This window comes from Tachypleus tridentatus, chromosome 4 (assembly GCF_004210375.1).
Source record: "Tachypleus tridentatus isolate NWPU-2018 chromosome 4, ASM421037v1, whole genome shotgun sequence".
Classification (NCBI taxonomy): Eukaryota; Metazoa; Arthropoda; class Merostomata; order Xiphosura; family Limulidae; genus Tachypleus; species Tachypleus tridentatus.
In genome coordinates, this window is record NC_134828.1 from 80,641,095 (window position 1) to 80,658,772 (window position 17,678).

At 33.6% G+C, this 17,678-nt stretch overlaps 1 protein-coding gene across 6 annotated transcripts; it reads left to right on the plus strand.

The window, feature by feature from the left end:
• The first annotated feature begins 214 nt into the window (after positions 1-214).
• On the plus strand, positions 215-14,604 carry LOC143249531 (uncharacterized). Of its 6 annotated transcripts, none has more exons than XM_076499549.1 (5): positions 215-269; positions 4,604-5,215; positions 9,429-9,578; positions 10,110-10,329; positions 12,980-14,604. In XM_076499549.1, exons 2-5 carry the CDS (start codon positions 4,939-4,941, stop codon positions 13,026-13,028), a joined length of 696 nt encoding a protein of 231 aa, XP_076355664.1. In that variant the 5' UTR covers positions 215-269; positions 4,604-4,938; the 3' UTR covers positions 13,029-14,604. The 6 variants fall into 6 exon arrangements, with proteins under 6 accessions (XP_076355664.1, XP_076355662.1, XP_076355661.1 ...); XM_076499547.1 differs by lacking the exon at positions 215-269 and adding an exon at positions 475-699; XM_076499546.1 differs by lacking the exon at positions 215-269 and adding an exon at positions 1,418-1,567.
• Positions 14,605-17,678: the final 3,074 nt, after the last annotated feature.

Consider the following 17,678-nt stretch of genomic DNA (forward strand, 5'->3'; position numbering starts at 1 on the left):
ATTGAACGTTGTTTTTAACAAACGGTATGGAAGAAACAAATTAAAATTTTTATCAGTACATAGATAGGACTTGGCATTATTTGTACCATTCATGCAATCCAAAAGAACCCTTCTAACGACAGAATACGTTACAACGAATCTTTATATTTATAGGTTGTTGTTTTTTTTACTTTTTAAAATATTGATCTTATGCATTTACTGTATTTGCAGTTGTTTCTCAATTTTAGAATTGCTCATCGTGTATACCTGCAAAGTTAAGATATCTACAAGTGAGTTTTTACTTTTATAAATGTATATTTAGAATACTTAAAAGTTTGATACGTTATTCTATATGTTACGAGAGGGGTCCAGCTAGATAACTCGCCTCAATTTTATAAGAAAGTATTAACAAAAATAAACTAATGAGCAAACTCGAGAGCTACGTAATACGTGATGAGCCAAGCCCAAAGTACCTCTCTCTCCTTTAAACATCACATAAGTAACTAACAAGCAAATCATTTCTTGGATAACTGACTCCTAGAAACAAATGTAGCTCTATTTTAAACGGGATTTATATGTAAAAATAGGATTATGTGTGTATATGACTGCTAAGCGGAACAGTATTATAAACCCGGATTAACAGTGCGACCATGCATAAGCGAAGTTAGTGAAAATATACGAGTTAACGTTACCCTACGATTTGGACATGGCACGAAAAAGGTATATTAATTAAAACTGCGGAAAATGGCTTGATCTCGCAAATTATAGAATTTCATATTATGTAGTTGGACTTTGCAAACCGTGACAACGTTACATTGTGATAAAGCATTTTTATTAAGTTTCATAAGAAGCTTTGGCTCTTAATATTACATAAATACAAAATGTCTAACAACGCATACTTTACGAGCAGTGATTTCTTTAAATCAAGGTCTAATAGTTATTACTCAATATCTAGCCTAACTCTTAACGACTCTGGTTTCCACATATCCCAATCACCAAAACGCTGATTCATTTAATATTTTCTTTCTTTGATTACTTTGTTATTACTAAATTTTAAAGCCTGACAGAATGAAGAAAGACATTCAGCAATTTGAATAGTTAACATGAATGTTAAATACATTTTTCACACACCAGAACGTTTAGACATTTCTTTACCAATCCCTCTTTTAAATTTGATATCTTCGTTCCTCGATGTTTTTGTAACGTTCATTGAAATTAATTTCTTTGTAAGATTAATTTAGGCTAAAACACAGTATAAGAATTATGATGAATGGTTTTATAACAACTGCAACGGTTAGCTACTTTAAAACTTGTTTTATAACAAGCTATTAAAATAAGGGTTAGCTAGTTGAAACAGTTTTATAACAAGTTATGTAAGCGTTACCGAGCTGAAGCATCGTTTTATAACAATGAATGAGTCACGATTTACTAGGTTTTGAAAACCCAAAGGTGTTCTTTACCTGGAAAAAGAGTACAACGTTTTTTACACTCTTTAGAGGTCAACTGACACAGAATACGCAGTTTTATTACAAGCTGTGGGTGTTAGCTAGTTGAAATAGGATATATTGTTTTACAACAAGCTGTAAAGGTAGGCTAACTGAACTAAAATATATCGTTTTATAACAAGTTATATACCGGATGGTTAGCTGAAATAGTGTGCGTGGTTTATGACAAGCTTTGCTTTGCTAACAGGCCTATGATGCGCTGTATAGGTGTGATATAGTTTTTACATGTTTACTGTTCTGTGAATTGCGTTTGTCGGCGTAAAATGGCGCACTGTATATCTCGCGTTAGCCAGCCACGGACGAGTAAGACAACATGACTTTCACGTACGTTTGCTTTTACAGCATTTGGAAACAGTCAAATAAGGCCAGTATGAACTAGTCGAGAACCAGTTACTGCAATCCTGAATGTTTTACTTTTATCCCAAGGGATGTAAACTTTACCGTAGCAGAGATAGTACCACATTTTAGAATAAGTCAAGGTACGTAGCTTAGTACTAGTAATGTCACGTGATGTCTTCAAGGAAGTAAAAAGTACAAGTACTTTTCTTTCAGTGTAAATATTGAAACGTGATTTCAGTAGGCAGTACGCCACGTTGCGTATCTCTTGTAAATGATCTCATACAAGTAAGAGGAAGCATAGACAGTATTCTCGTAAAGATATATCCATATGATATTCAAATAAGAACATCATTAGTTATGGTGTCTTGGTGCATATCACATCACATGATTGTTTTATGTTTGAGAGGATCCGTACTACAACAACCATACGAAGTTCTAAAGGTAGGATAAAATCCGGTTGTGTATCCTTGTACGAAGAAGAAAAGAACAACACTTAAATACAAAATATCAACGATTTTCGATTAAATGCAGGGCCATTAATTTAAAATTTACAGTATAAAAAGTTGTATACGTTAATGCTGTGACATCTTTGTTACTTTTTCCAGTATGTTTGTGCAAAGAGATTATGTGTGTTAGTTTTGTCTAATTTTGAACTAATAAATTAGAAGAAAGGAAGCTAGTCAACAACACCCACCGCCAACGTTTTGACTTTATGGCCGAATACCTACGACCCCAATAGGACGCTAATGATGAACCTGTTGCATTTTAGTCCTAATCACTGGGACACACTCGACCCATTTAATTGGAAAAAAATATAAACTTCCATATTTGTATATTTAAACTGTTAATAGCTCATGATCAAACGATAAGTTGCTGCTGGAATTTAATATTAACATATGTACAGTTCTAATGAAATTATTTTAAGGTGTAGAGTGGGCCATATAATAAAAATAGAAATAATAGTAATTTTATTAGGAGTCGAACGTCTTGTATGTAGAGCTTCATTTTAAATTATACACATTCCATAATGCTGGATATATATGTATACTTATAGACTGATTTTCAGAAGTAGCAATCTTCTGAAAGCAACCAGCATAAACTAATACCATTCAGTTATCAACCGCTACGGATACTTTAGAATTATGGGCAATTGCATCAGAAAATTCAGATTAAACTTGCATACTGGTTGCCATTTGGTCATCAGTTGCTTCGAATACATTGGAATAACGGTAACTAAATCAGCAAACTGTGGTTAAGTTAGTGTCTGGGTTTACCATTAAAACAATATATGGTAACACTAAATTCACTGGCATTATGGGTAATTACATCAATAACCTTTTGTTAAATTAATCTCCTGTAATACCAGTCCACACCAGTAGTCTCGGGTAAGTCTATTGGAGATTATTACCCTTCTCAAGCAAACGCACGTTAGATCAGTTTCGGAGAATATCGATGCTCAACAGTTACTTAAGATTAGGGCTAGCAAAACGCATCATCAAGCTTTTCAAAGCGGTGATTAAAAATATTCGTTGCGTGATTTTTTTTCGGTAGATTAGTGATAAAATAAATCATATCTTAACTGATCTTAATTCGGTTCTTAACGTTTTAAAGTCCAACGAAAAAAAAATCGTATAAATGTGAGAGTATATTTTCAAATACCTATGTAACGTGGTGATAGTTACGTAACTACGATATTACTAATTAGACAGAAATTCTATAATATTTTTCACACTTCCTTTTTATTTCATTACTTACCAGGCACTGCCAAACACACCCTTGTACGTTTTTATTAATTATAAGATAAATACCTGAAGTTTAGATTACAATGGATCTAAAACTGCTCAGTCATAAGCGTTCATTTATCTACAAGTCGCTGGCTGTCTTGGTAAACAGGCGATTAAGGTTCGCCTATACAATACTTCTTTTATATGAACTTTCCCAGAAGTTTATTTACTATTCAGTACTGTCGTTGACGGCTTCATAAGTTTATGAATTGTGTTTATAATAACAGGATTTTTAAAGTGTTTTTTCATGTAATATAAATTTCTTAATCTTTTTCCAATAAGCCGACTAAAATAGGTCAGAGCTACTGTACGTGTAACAGACGTATTAATTAAGAATAATTACACTGCACAACAAAGTTTTTGCTTCTTGAACATTGTTGGGTGTTCCTTATAGATTTTTGACTGCTGATCACGAAAATCACATCCAAATTTGCCCATCACATACCGTTGCATCGAAATCTTCAGTTTCACCAGGACATTGCTACAATGGAAAAACGATATCAGGGCAACTGGAATCCGTCAATGTTTGCTGACTACTGTTGGACACTGCAACGTGATGCGCCGGACATTAAATACAAACGAAAATCAGGAGCAAAACACTTTTAATTATGTTGAACTTAATAGCGTATTAGAAACATAAACGCAATTAAATACGTTATTGCCGGTAAACAGTTAACTGTCTATTTCTCAGAGTTCCTACGTGATGAAGCAAAACCAAAACTATATTTGTGCATACCCATCAGGTATCTGTCACAATCAGCAAAAACTTTTCAGGAAGCAAAACGTTTCAAAAAAATTGTTGTGCAGTGTTATCATAACTAATTTATTTTATAATTTAGTGTTAAAATAGTCAACAACAAAAAAAAATAAACAGGCATATTTCTTCCCTTTATCTTTGTTTACGCCATTAAAGTCTTTGAGTATGAACATACATTGTTTATTTATTCAGTAAAGAGAAGTTACATCTTGTAATAGGCTTTAATTTTCTTGTTCTAGGTTCTTGTCTGTTATGACGAGGCTTTGTTTGAGCGTGAGAGCAAGGCTACCAAAGTACGTAAGAGCAACAACAACGTTTTAAAAAGTTACTGGTATCTTTAAGAAGAGAATAAAAGAATTTTGGAAAATCAAGAGACATCTTGAGGCTCATGATATATTTAAAAGTTCTGTAGTGTAACACAAAAATATCTTAATGGTTTGTTTTGATTTTTGAAATAACGAGTAAATATAAAGTCTTCAATCTTCTAATAAGTTTTAAAGTGTACAAAAGAAGAAATATAAAGGTTTTAAAATTTCCAAAGGCTCACTTTTACGTGAGTTAACAACAAACTAACATGGTGGACTCTCTATGGCACCAAAGTCCTTCCCGGACTCTGGTTCTTGGCTGCATTTTCACTTTCATTGCAGTAGTGTTATTAACAATTTCCTTTGCCTGCCCTTACTGGATAGAGTCAGATTCCGATACCGATAGAAGGTTTGTGCGTATGGGTTTGTGGAATGCTTGTTTTAATAACTACAGACATCTACCCTACTCATACTACAGAAAGTTTGATGGTTGCCACTGGATTTACGGTTATGAGTATGAAGATATACGTGATTGGTTACAACCAGGTATGTAGTTTCACTGTATTTCTTCTGTAAACAATCAGATTTGTAAAAACCAAAACAGCGAGTCGATTGTTTGAGATCATATATTAATGTCACCACAAAAAAAAACATTTCCTAAATAGTTATTTAAAGATAATGGTGGCACTTTGCGATTAATAGTTATTAATGTTATCTAACTACATATTTTTTACCAAGCATTATCGTTATTTAGGACACACTAGATGTTTTAAACCATATCAGCTATGTACTAATCAGCGAATGGTTCTCCTTACCCATAGGTATCTTTAAGTTGTGTATTATAGTTACATAAAAAGTTGTACACATCTGTTTTGGATTGACTTTCGTTTCCTCCTCAGGAAAATTCTTAGTCCATGCAAGTCACGCCTTTTTCTATTTTTAAAATACATATTGATAAAAAGAGCTTAAAATGAGAAGCGTTATCTCTGTTTCACGTTTAATATTTAATAATTTTCAACTATGCTTTCAAACATTAAGGAATTGTGAGATTCATTAGGTTTACAACACACAGTTTGTGTGCCGTAAAAACGCTCGCGTGGAAGCAAGATTTTGACACACTGCGTTCCAAATGAGTTTTATTGTTGAACAGAAACTTTGTCTATAGCTACAAACCTGTTGTCATGGGGAGCTTGCTGGGATGAATCGTGATAAAACAAATAGGTTTAACACAGACGTAAATAACTGTATCATCCCTGTTTAATTTCAAATTGTTATGACAATGAAACAATTGCAGACCCTGATATATTTTTTTTGCAAAGCCAATAATTAAATTAGTACACGATATAGATAACTGAAAAAATATGAAATTTGTAAGTATTGATAAAAAAATTTCTTTTTTCACTGTCCACTACCCGAAGTGCTGCTTTTACTTTTTTTATTGTAAAGTGTAATAAAATCCCTCCATACCATGTTATCTGGAAAGAGAAAATAACATAATTAACCTCTACTTTTATTACGTAAAAGTTGAAAAAAAACTTGATCCAAAAGCTAGAAATTGAGGGTGACTTTTAGACCACATCTACTTGGACTAATCCAGAAGCTAGAGATGATTGAGGATGCCCATGAATAATTAAAGCAAATCTATATTTTACATAAGAGTATGCTTTATATTTCTCTTAAGAAGTTTCCTAAGTTTCCAGGGTGCGAGAAATGATTACTGATTTGAAAGGGGTGCAAACACTGAAAAAGGTTAAGAACCACTGAATTAGACTCTGTTGAATCATTTTAAAGAATTAAGCACAAAAATAATTTTCAGAATAAAGAATCTAGAACCCTTGAATCCTAAAACCGTTTTCACTTCTTCATTTTGTATTGTCCCTCGCTGGTTCAGCTGTAAGTTTACAGATTTACAACACTAAAATCAGGAGTTCGATTGCCCTCGGTGGACTTAGCAGATAGCACGATGTAGCTTTGCTTTAAGAAAAACACACTCACACACGTTTTATATCATTTGGTATATGCATGCAATATTAATTAATTTTACAACAAAAATTACCTTACGTTTCACAGATCTTACGTCTTAATATATCAACCTAAAATCTGTACTTGTGTTGTTATAAGCAAGATTTAGTGTTCCTAATTTTCGTAAGTACATTAACAAATCACGAGTAAAGATCGTTTGCAGATATTATAACTGCAGCCCTTTTATAACTTTAAAAAACTAATACATTTTTATTCTGATATGTTCATGTTTTTATTTGTTTCAACTTAAATAGGGTTTGCTTGTAATTAGATTGGGTAGTATGAGGGTGTATCTGGCTGTGAGAGAAGCTAATCATGTGTTTAGGTTCATATACGTGCTTCCACCATGGTATAGCGGTATGTCTGGGAACTCACACCGCTGGAAACCGGGTTTTGATACTCGTAGTGGGCAGAGCGCAGATAACCTATTGTGTAGCTTTGTGCTTAATTCAAACCAAACAAACAAAGCATACAGATGATTAGAACAGTGCAATCGTGTGTTTCTAAAATGTCCAGCGCTCTAGTTCAGTCATCGACACTTTTTTTACGGTATCTGGTTTTCTGGGCATATGTAGAAAGTGACAATCGGAAAAGGATATTTTACTTTTGTTAATATTCAGATTGTGGTCCCGTTACGTGTGTTTGAGGCATTCTGAACAGTGTAACAAAATTAAGTTTTCAGCACTGGCTAAAGTATATACAATGTCGTTGATGTATTGTTATGCATTGCTTTGTACTTTCACTGCTAAATTCTTAGAATTTCATTGTAATTCTAAGCAGAACTAGCATTTGCTCCTTTTTTAGATCCAGAAGTTCCTCTTTCTGTGTTGTTAAAATCTTCAGTAGTTGTTGTACAGAAAATTCAATCGCATAATACTCTCATATTCACTGATTTTCCTCAGAGTAAACAGATAGGACCCACGAACTCGAGAGAACCGATGTACACTGTATCGTAAAGGTCTGATACTAAGAAGACAAAAGAAAGTAAACAAAAGTGTACAACTTAACAATGTTTATTTATTAAATATATAAAGTTAAACACAGGCAAGTGTTTCTCTGTGGTGTGATGAACACAGAGAGGAGAGAAATGTTTAATATACAGGGTGTTTGGAAAGTCACTGTGCAGTTTTGTAATCATATTTTATTCAGTCTATTTCAAGCCAGCAACTGATAGCGGTGTTTGGAAACAAAATAAGAAGGATCCAGGCCTCTATTAATGCCAACGGGGGTCACTTTCAACATTATTTATAATTGTCATTAATATTTACCTCCTGTATTCTATATTGAAACATATCTGTTAATAAATATATAAGTGCACAGTGACTTTCTGAACACCCTGTATTTTTCTCAACAGTTCAAGTTTTCTTCGAACCAAAAACGTGGAAACAAGTAAACACAAAGTAAACTCGCAAACAAAGGAATTCCAAAGAAAATGGAAAGTAAGACGAAGAACTTAATAAATAAAATATTATTTTAACTAAGAATTGACTGAAATAAAGCTACAATCTCAGAATAGAGCAAAAATCTGTAAATCTTTAAGAACTGTAGAATCTGACTAAAACAAAGAAAAATATTGTTATATATATATATATATACACACAGTACGTATACATACACACACTCTCTAAGCACACTCACTATACACTTGACTGAGGATCGGGCACTCGCAAGTTAATGATAGTGTATCAAACTCTAATTTATCAAGAGAAGTCTATAATGTTTCATGCTAAAATAATCTTCATAAAATGGCGTCTTTAGTATCAGACTCATTTCATCACGTGAAAAACCAAAGCGAAGGAAACTTTGTGGTTTTTCCTTGACTGACGTTGTAATGCAAAATCAACTCAAATGACACTGAAATTATTGAAAAGTTTACATATTAACTAAGGAGACAAAAAAAGTTCATACATTTTTGCATCGCACACACTTCACAGTCCATTTACTTAAAGATATTAACTTGCAAGTATTGTCTTCTATTTCCTGTCTAGTGAATCCGCTCTGTCAGCATTTTATCTGTCGTCGATTCTGATATACTTAGATTTATTTACATTTAATCTCAGCCTTCAGTTTCAACATTTTATCTGAGGATACCACATAAATGGCGAGTCATATGATTTACTCTATTAACAATATCGGTAAATAATAATGACCATTTACCAAAAAATTTACTATTTCAGTGGTTTAAAGACAATCTATCAGACGAAAAAAATTATTTTTTCTTTACATTCAGATTTAAAATGTATAAATTACTATAAGGAAAGTGGATTTATTAAGTTTTACAAATACCTATTAAATTACTCTTAGCTTGGTTAGGCTGAATTAGAAACTGTGGATTTATTTAATTACTTGTTGTTTTGAAATATCAATGCTATTTTCTTATTTTTATGGGTTTCTATGTTGTAATAATTAAACAAATAAATCGTTCATATTTTGTAAACCTTTAGAGAAATGTAATGAATGTTTTGAATTTTTATGTGAAGTTAATATTTTTTGTTGTGCAATAATAATAGAAACAAACATTTTAATCAATTTTCAGTACTTATTACAATCATATCGGCTTATAAAAATTGTACGCATCAAAACAACTGAGATATGTATTCTTTAAATAGGCATGTAGTAAAAGTGTAGCTCAACAGTTTCTTTTGTTTTTAAGAGTTCAAATGATCAAATATTTCTTAAAGCATTTAAATGTTTGCATCTATGCACCTACACTTTTACATCTTCATTGTTGTTACAGGATGGTTTGTTTTCGTCCAGACGATGATGTCGTTTGCTCTGTGGTTTTCGACGATGGCTCTTATTACAGTTTTTGCTGTGGTCATGAGAGTTCTGATGAAACTTGAAGTGTTTCTTTTGGCGTCTTCTGCTGTGCTTTGTGTGCTTACAGGTAAATAAACGTTTCTAATGTACAAAGAATTTGAAACTTTGATTTGCAATCATCTTGTATTGTTGTTGAACACGATCGTGGCTGTTTTACCTTTCAAATGGGCAGATAGACAATAAGATAAAATATACGCTTAGTCACTGGTTGCTGTTGGTTGTATTGATTTCTATGTACGATAGATCTAAATGTGGCAAATTTTGGGGATTACTGTCTTGCTAGATCTGGATACGGCAGAGTTTGAGGAATAGTTATCCTACCAGAACTAGATGTGGTAGACTTAAGGGGAATGCTATTATACACGATTTAAATGTGGTATATTTTCCAGGTAAGTGTCACACTAGATCTAGATGTGGCAGATTTCTGGGAATTTCTATCATACTAAATCTAGATGTAGCAGATATCGGGGGAATTTTGTTATATTAAACCTGGATGTGGAAGAGTTAGGGGATTTTTAAGTTGTTATATATATATATGGATTTGCTCCAAACTTTGTTTCGATTGTTATGTGTGTGCAATCTTCACTTTATACTGCAGCGCTACCTTTATTCCTGGCTGTGGCAGTGTTCGGAGGCTTGTGCTACGACCGCTCGTGGTTACCTGGTTCAAGTTTCAACTATATTTCGTGGGCCTATGCTCTTGGTGTCATTTCTATCTTCTTCCACATTTTTGCATCGGCCTGCTTGTTCTCTGAAGCTGGAAAAGCCCGCGAACGACGTCGTTTGGGTAGTAATCTAGTATACAACATTCCGTCCAGGTAAGCCTAATCGAAACACAATTGGGACTAGACTGTAGTATAAAGCCTTTTAGATTTGAAGTAGTATTTTAGTAACAGTTTTTATAAGATCGTAAAGATTTATAACAATGTAATAATTTTCAAAAATTACTTATTTTACTAAATTTACAAACATTTATTGTACTGACATATTCTTTATTTTTCTTATAACAAGCGTTATTTAACTTGAAGTACACGTACAACAAAATCCTAAAGCCACGAGTATGTCATAACGGTTTCAAAAGCTGACGGGTTCCTTTTTGCTTATTTGGTTTAAAAATATGCAAAGTTTTATTTGTTCTTGATTGTTTGTTTGTTTTTGAAATTCGCGCAGTGGCGACACCAGGATATTTTTGTTGGGAGGACTGAGGGGGGGGGGGTAAACTATGGATGGGGATTCCCAAAATGCCATCAATATGAAGTATAGATGATAAATTATAATAATGTAAATACCAAGGTAAATTTCAGAAAGGTGTGCTATTTTGAACTGCGTTCAAGATTATTTATTCATTATTATAAATTAGAAATAATCTTTTTATGAAAATATGCGTATATATAAAAGAGGAAGCTCACCTAAATTCCACCCAAGGTAATACATAATAATAAAGAAAATCAAGATTGGCTTAGATTGAACATTTAATATACCATTAAGAGTAAAGCTATAAATCAAAAGAAATATAACATGAAGACATAGTTTACATAGCAGAAACAAATTATCCCATGTAAAGTTAATACACTATGAGGAAAAGTAAGGTCACTATCAGGCTAACTATCTTTCATTATGTTGTATTTATAGTCAATATTACTTCAAAACAATGTGTCTGTTCTGGTGATTGGCAGCAAATGTGTCTATAACAGTATCAATATCGAGTTGTTTTGCCCTCCTGTAGTTTACTGATATGACAGCAAGGTTGCTGGTGTGGTTGTTACCACTGCTGTTGTGCAAGTATGTCTTGAGAAGCTTCAGAAATGAGAAACTTCTCTCACAGGCAGCTGAAGTGACAGGCAGGGTCACAGCGATGCATACAAGTTTGTGGAGATCCATGAAGGCATCCTTGTATGGCTCCAGCATGGTTGCAAGCTCCAATGGTGTGGATACTTCCTGCCCCTTGTCTTTCTTCCTGGCAATTAGCTGGTTCAACTGGTGGAGCTCCATTGCAAAGTCATCCTCTGCCACACCATGGTTTGCTATGGGACGTATGACACATACTTCCGTCTTAATGAAGACATTGAGTTCTACAGATCTATGTCTCTTTAATGTTAATTGTTAAGCAACAACGACGATTATGTTTTCCATATTTTATGAATATATATAGGTAACAACATTGGGGGCTGAGGGGTAGTTTGGCTCATTTGGGGGGGGGGCTCAAGTCCCCAAGCCTCCCTCGGCGCCGCCACTGATTTTGCGCAAAGCTACACGATGGCTATCCGCGTTAACCGTCTCTAATTTAGCAGTGTAAGACCAGAGGGAAGGCAGCTAGTTATCACCACCCACCACCGAATCTTGGACTACTCTTTTACCAACGAATAGTGGGATTGACCGTAACATTATAACGCCCCCACAACTGAAAGGGCGAGCATCTTTGGTGCGACGGGGATTCGAACCCGCGATTCTCAGATTACGAGTCGAACGCCTTAATCCACCTGGCCATGCCAGGCCTATTTGTTGTTGAACTTAGCTATTTGCACTAGCCATCCCTGATTTTAAAATTATATACTAGAGGGAAAGCAGCTGGCCAACATCACCAACTCTTGAACTGTACTTTACTAATGAATGGTGGGCTTCATTGTCACATTTTAATACCACCATGATTGAAACAGTGGACGGATTGAGAATCGAGTGTCCTTGCCATTAGGCCATGCCACGATTTGAAAGACCACGTTCGTTGATAGTCCTAACTCACATATAAAATTAAAGCTACTCCCTTGTTAAATTCCCCTGTTATCTACAACTCAAAATTAGCAGACGAACACATTCTCTAACTCAAATAACGTTTTAGTATATTTATAAAATGAATTACAGAGTTACGTAGCGAGCTAGTAACTCTTTTGTTTGATATATCAAAATATAAACCCTCAACAACAACGTTCAAATTTAGATACACAATTCTGGAAAGTCCTAGACATGACGTATTGTCTTTACCTCACACCACTAACTCTCTTTATGAAACCAAACGTCTAAATTACAATATTTTACTCACGTCTTACAACAGTGATAACGTTGGAAAGTCAAAATTCCTTACGTCTTGTAATATTCATGTTCGGCTAATATTTAAAAGAAAAAAACAACAAACAAATAAACTTGAGTACGATTGCACAGTTGACAGTTAAAGCTTAAACGCTATCCGAAGTTGGTATTAGCAATACACTCGTCGTTGAAGATTCGTTCCAAATTCAGCGATGTTGGAACTCTATGTTGATAAGAGAAATTGAAACAAACAAAAAGTTACGCGTATTGCAATGTTTTTCAAAGACAAATATTTATGGTTGAGTTTTTAGTTCAGAATATATAACGAAAGAACTTTTGTTAATTGATTAGGAATCAGAAAATGCACTGCTAGTTTACATAATAAACAATTTTATAAATGAAGGAAACATGGTTCATTTGGTATAAATATGTCTTTTTATATAGAGGAATAGTGATGACAAACAACTCGCCGCCGTCGAGAAGAACAAACTGACGGATTATCATTAGAATAAACGACAATAGAAGAGGATTTTCCACGATTATATTTATTCCAGAATTATCACATATTGTATTATTTGTTTTATATTTGTTTAATAAGGCCGTAAAAGAACAGGTGTTTATTCGTTATACGTTAAAGTTATTGGTAAGATTTAGTTCATATCAATTATTTGTTGGTGTTAGGGTTAGATGAAACTGATTAAACTACTAGTGAAGTTTTAAAGTTGCATTTCTGTGAATTAAGAATAAAAGCTTGTTTTTCATTTACCGATCAAATTCTCTTCTGAATAAGGAAAAGGAAATAAAAACCTAATGTTAAAAATTTCATTTGTAATTATTAATGCTGAGCAATTTCGAATTTTACTGCCTAAATGTAAGAACATTATAACTGTTACAAGAAAAGTTTCAGGTGGTATTCGACAGCTTGATCTTAGTACAGTTAAATATCAACTTGAATAATGAGATAGCACTTGGTATCTCTTTTGTAAATCTAAAATGTATCAAAGATCACGCACCGAATTCGATTTCTTGTTTCCGGAATTCGTAATTTCAGTATTGAAAAAAAAAAGTGTGTGAATGTAACTGTCATCTATGTCAAAAGTCTTTCAAATTGATCAATTGTTATTTGTGTTTGTATGTGTTGTTCTGTCATGTATATTCCTGAAGCTTGTTATCTCGAGTAAATGGCACAACGTTCTCAGGAATAATGTATAATAGAAATCTTTTCACTGATGACTGCCGTTACTGTCAGTTTGGTTAAGAAGAAAGTTATGCACAACAAACTTTGATTATTGATGTACACAACCACGTACAGGTTTTCACAAAGAGGATAACCTAAGTAGTACGCGTTTGAAAATTAAACTTACTCTTTTTAGCGTTATTATTACTACCGACTCAGAAGCCTATGTCTTTTTTTTGGTAAGGAATTAAATCCATCTATCAAACACAATAAATTTTACGAATGCCCTTCTAGTTATAAGAAGAAGCTTAAGTTAGAGCTATTTTGTTTTAGTTATTTAGTTTAACCTTTTAACATAGCATACACAATACAAAACTGTTGCATTGAATAGCGATTAATTTTCCCATTTGTTAGTGTACTTGACTGAGCATAGATGGCGCGGTGATACAAGCTTCTGGTGTACAAGTTTTTGAAATGGTATGTACTTGTTTTTTTTTTTAATTTCGCACAAAGCTACACAAGGGCTATCTGCGCTAGTCTTCCCTAATTTAGCAGTGTAAGACTAGAGGGAAGGCAGCTAGTCATCACTACCCACCGCCGACTTTTGGACTATTTTACAAACGAATAGCAGGATTGACCGTGTTATCATAATGTCCCCACGGCTGAAAGGGCGAGCATGTTTGGTGCGACGGGGACTCGAACCTACGACCCTCAGATGACGAGTCGAACGCCTTAACCCACCTGGCCATGCCGGGCCGTTTGTTCTTCGAGAAACAGAAACGGTACTTTAATTTGAAACTGTAAAGCGAAAATGTAAGTTAAGGAGCTATGATACAATAAATTTTGTTGTCTGGTATATCATACTTATCTAATAAAACTAAAATATTTGTAACGTTTAGACTGATGAGCTTTTCTGAAACACTACCAGTTGCATTGATATATATAAATCTATATATATATAGATAAATTAGTTATACGTGACGCTCCATCGCTCGATATGTACCATATACATTGTAATACACAAAAGAAGGTTTAAAAGGTTGTTTAAATTTTATTGTATGCTTTTAATATAACAGCACAAACATTATTAAGAGGATTACAATTTGGATAAGAATACAATTTGAGGAAAAGACTGAGCTGTATGTTAAAATTAATGGGATCATCATACAGTTCCAGGAAATCATGAGTTAACAGCAAAGTTTAAAATTAAGAAGCGTAACAGTTGCAAATACTCATTCATTAAAATAATGTTTAAAATTGAATACTGGGGCAGTTCTCTGTGGATAGTTAAACCATTACAATAAAATACGTAAAGTGGCAAAATTATCTATAAAAATTCAAAATATTATTCATGATAAAAATTGTATATTGAGATCTGATAAAAGTATCGTATATTGAGACCTAAACACCTACAAAGAAGAATAGAAGTATCGCACAGTTATGACAAAAAGTGTTCGTACCCCTGCGTCGTGAGTAGTTTGTTCTTCATAACTTAACAAGTATCACGATTAGGATAATGAAAATAAAGTATATTATAAATATTATACTAACATACATCTACTTAAAGTTTTATGTAAATTGAACGAAAAATAAATTGTTTATAAACAAATAACCAAACATAGGAGGGGCAGAAAGTGTTCGTGCATCTACTTTAATAGTCAGTTGTGTATCCTTTCAGGTGAATTACTTGGCACAATCTCTTCTCATAGCTCTCCATGATCGTTTGACAGTACTCGACTGGTATTTTCTTCCATTCTTTTTTACAGAAGGCCTCCAACTCTTGCAAGTTTTTCGGATGACGCTGATGAACCATGGTCTTCAACTCATGCCAAACGTTTTCAGTTGGGTTGAGATCGGGTTCCTCTGCAACCAGGATTGCACATATTTCTATGTGTGCTTAGGGTCATTGTTGTGCTGGAATATCTAACAACGCCCAAGCCGCAAGTTCCGAGCATCATTCTTGATATAGGTGTCTAATATATCAACGTACTTTTCTTTTTTCATGATTCAGTTGATGCGATGAAGTCTGCCTACATCAGAAGAGCTGAAGAAACCCCATAATATGATCGAGCCACCTCTGTGTTTAACTGTAGGGACGGTGTTCTTTGGAAGATTTTGTTCCCTCTTCTTACTGAAAATATAGGGAACATCATTGTGGCCAAAAAGCTCAAGTTTAGTCTCGTCTGACCAAAGAATACTCTTCCAATAGATAAAGGGTTTATCTACATGCTTTCTTGCATACCTCAATCGTGCTTCTAAATGAACAGGCTTTAAATATGGAGTTCTACGAGGACGGCATGCTTTGAACCCAGAAGAGCGTAACATGTCGTAACTGTAGAGGTGCTTACTTCAACCTCAGTTTCCCTTACTAGTTTCTGTATGTCATTACGTGTTAAACAAGGGTTCATACTAACTTCTCTGAGAACCTTCCTCTTGGTTCTTTCTGGAATTTTGGTGGGGCATCTGAAACGAGGGAGGTTAGCAGTTGATCCTGTAAGCTTAAACTTGGCAATTATGCTTTGAACAGTAGATTTCGACACATTAAATTGTGTAGAAATATCGGAAAGAGCCACACAAGACTTGTATTTTACAATAATTCGGTTTTTTAAATCACTGGACAGTTGTTTCCTGTTCGCCATGATGACCAAGCAGATAATGACGGAGACGGCGCTGAATTGCCGGTAGTACATTTTTTGCTGGCTAAATTCCAATAGTTATGAATCCAATGTCTAATTCTGGAATGGTATAATGTAGTTTATTCGCCAAACTAAACAAAATTTTTACGGGGATATCAGTTTTTTTCACACGTTCTGAACTGTACGAACACTTTCTGCTACTCCTATTTTTGGTTATTTGTTTATAAACAGTTTAATTTATATAAAACTTTATGTAGATGTGTGTTGCTATAATACTTATAATATATTTTACTTCTATGAGCCTAATCGTGAAACTTTTTAAGTTATGAGCAAAAACCTACTTGGGACGCAGGTGTACGAACACTTTCTGTCGTAACTGTATATTGAGACCTGAACCCCTACAAAGAAGTATAGAAGTATTTCCAGGAGTAACGTTTTAACATCAGAACTTTAACGTAAGCAATAAAAAGAAGCATGAAAACACGGCTAGAACCACTGTCTTTAAGTTCCTGGAGACTACTAATTTGATGATTTATTAAAATGTAGCGCAACGAAGTATTTGTTAAAGTTTATTTCGTTTATTGTATTACAATTTTTGAAATATATCTTGCTGTTTTGATAAAGTTTTTAGCATAGAGAATAACGTAAGTCACACTGATACAACACACTTTCGTGAGATCCATTATGCTTGTAACTGAAGATATACGATATTGTTAACATGCACAAAAACACATCAACGTAAAAACAGTCATATTATTTGATGGGTTTTTTGACGTTCTTCTCACATGCCTTAAAAATAAATAAAGTTTATAAACATTTCACACATTTATACGAAAAAATTAAGCTTTACATTTGATTATTAATTGATTTTATAGTTATTAATACACAATTTTCAAATTATAGTTAAAATAAATATTGTATTAGTTTGTTTTGTTTGTAGTTTTTAAGAGAAGCATTCTTTAACTTATAAGAAAAGACGAGTTTTCAGTTTACTTATACATTCATGAAACGTATCCAAAATACCTTGTGTGGGATTTTGCTGAACAAGGAGATTATGTGTATATTTCAGTTACAAACCAAATGTATTAATAAAAATATTGGAATATTATGTGGCATTACTATTTTCATATGAGTTGACTTACTGATTATAAGCATCTTTTACAAGGTAAAATTTTTGGTGGTGTTTTTTTTCAGTATAGAATAATACATTTTTTACCAAACAAGGTAGGACGTTTCGATCACTGGTGAGTTAAAATCTACTATTTGAAAATGATCGCACCATTGAGTGAAACGTCGTGCCTGTTAAAAAATATATATTCTTTATTACTGG

What these genes read in the sequence shown, in the direction of transcription:
- LOC143249531 (XM_076499549.1), top strand. Translation starts at nt 4,939, where the DNA reads ATGGTGGACTCTCTATGGCACCAAAGTCCTTCCCGGACTCTGGTTCTT. An exon ending in ACGTGATTGGTTACAACCAG is followed by an intron (nt 5,216 to 9,428) that starts GTATGTAGTTTC and finishes TTGTTGTTACAG; the next exon opens with GATGGTTTGTTTTCGTCCAG. An exon ending in GTATACAACATTCCGTCCAG is followed by an intron (nt 10,330 to 12,979) that starts GTAAGCCTAATC and finishes CTTTTTATATAG; the next exon opens with AGGAATAGTGATGACAAACA.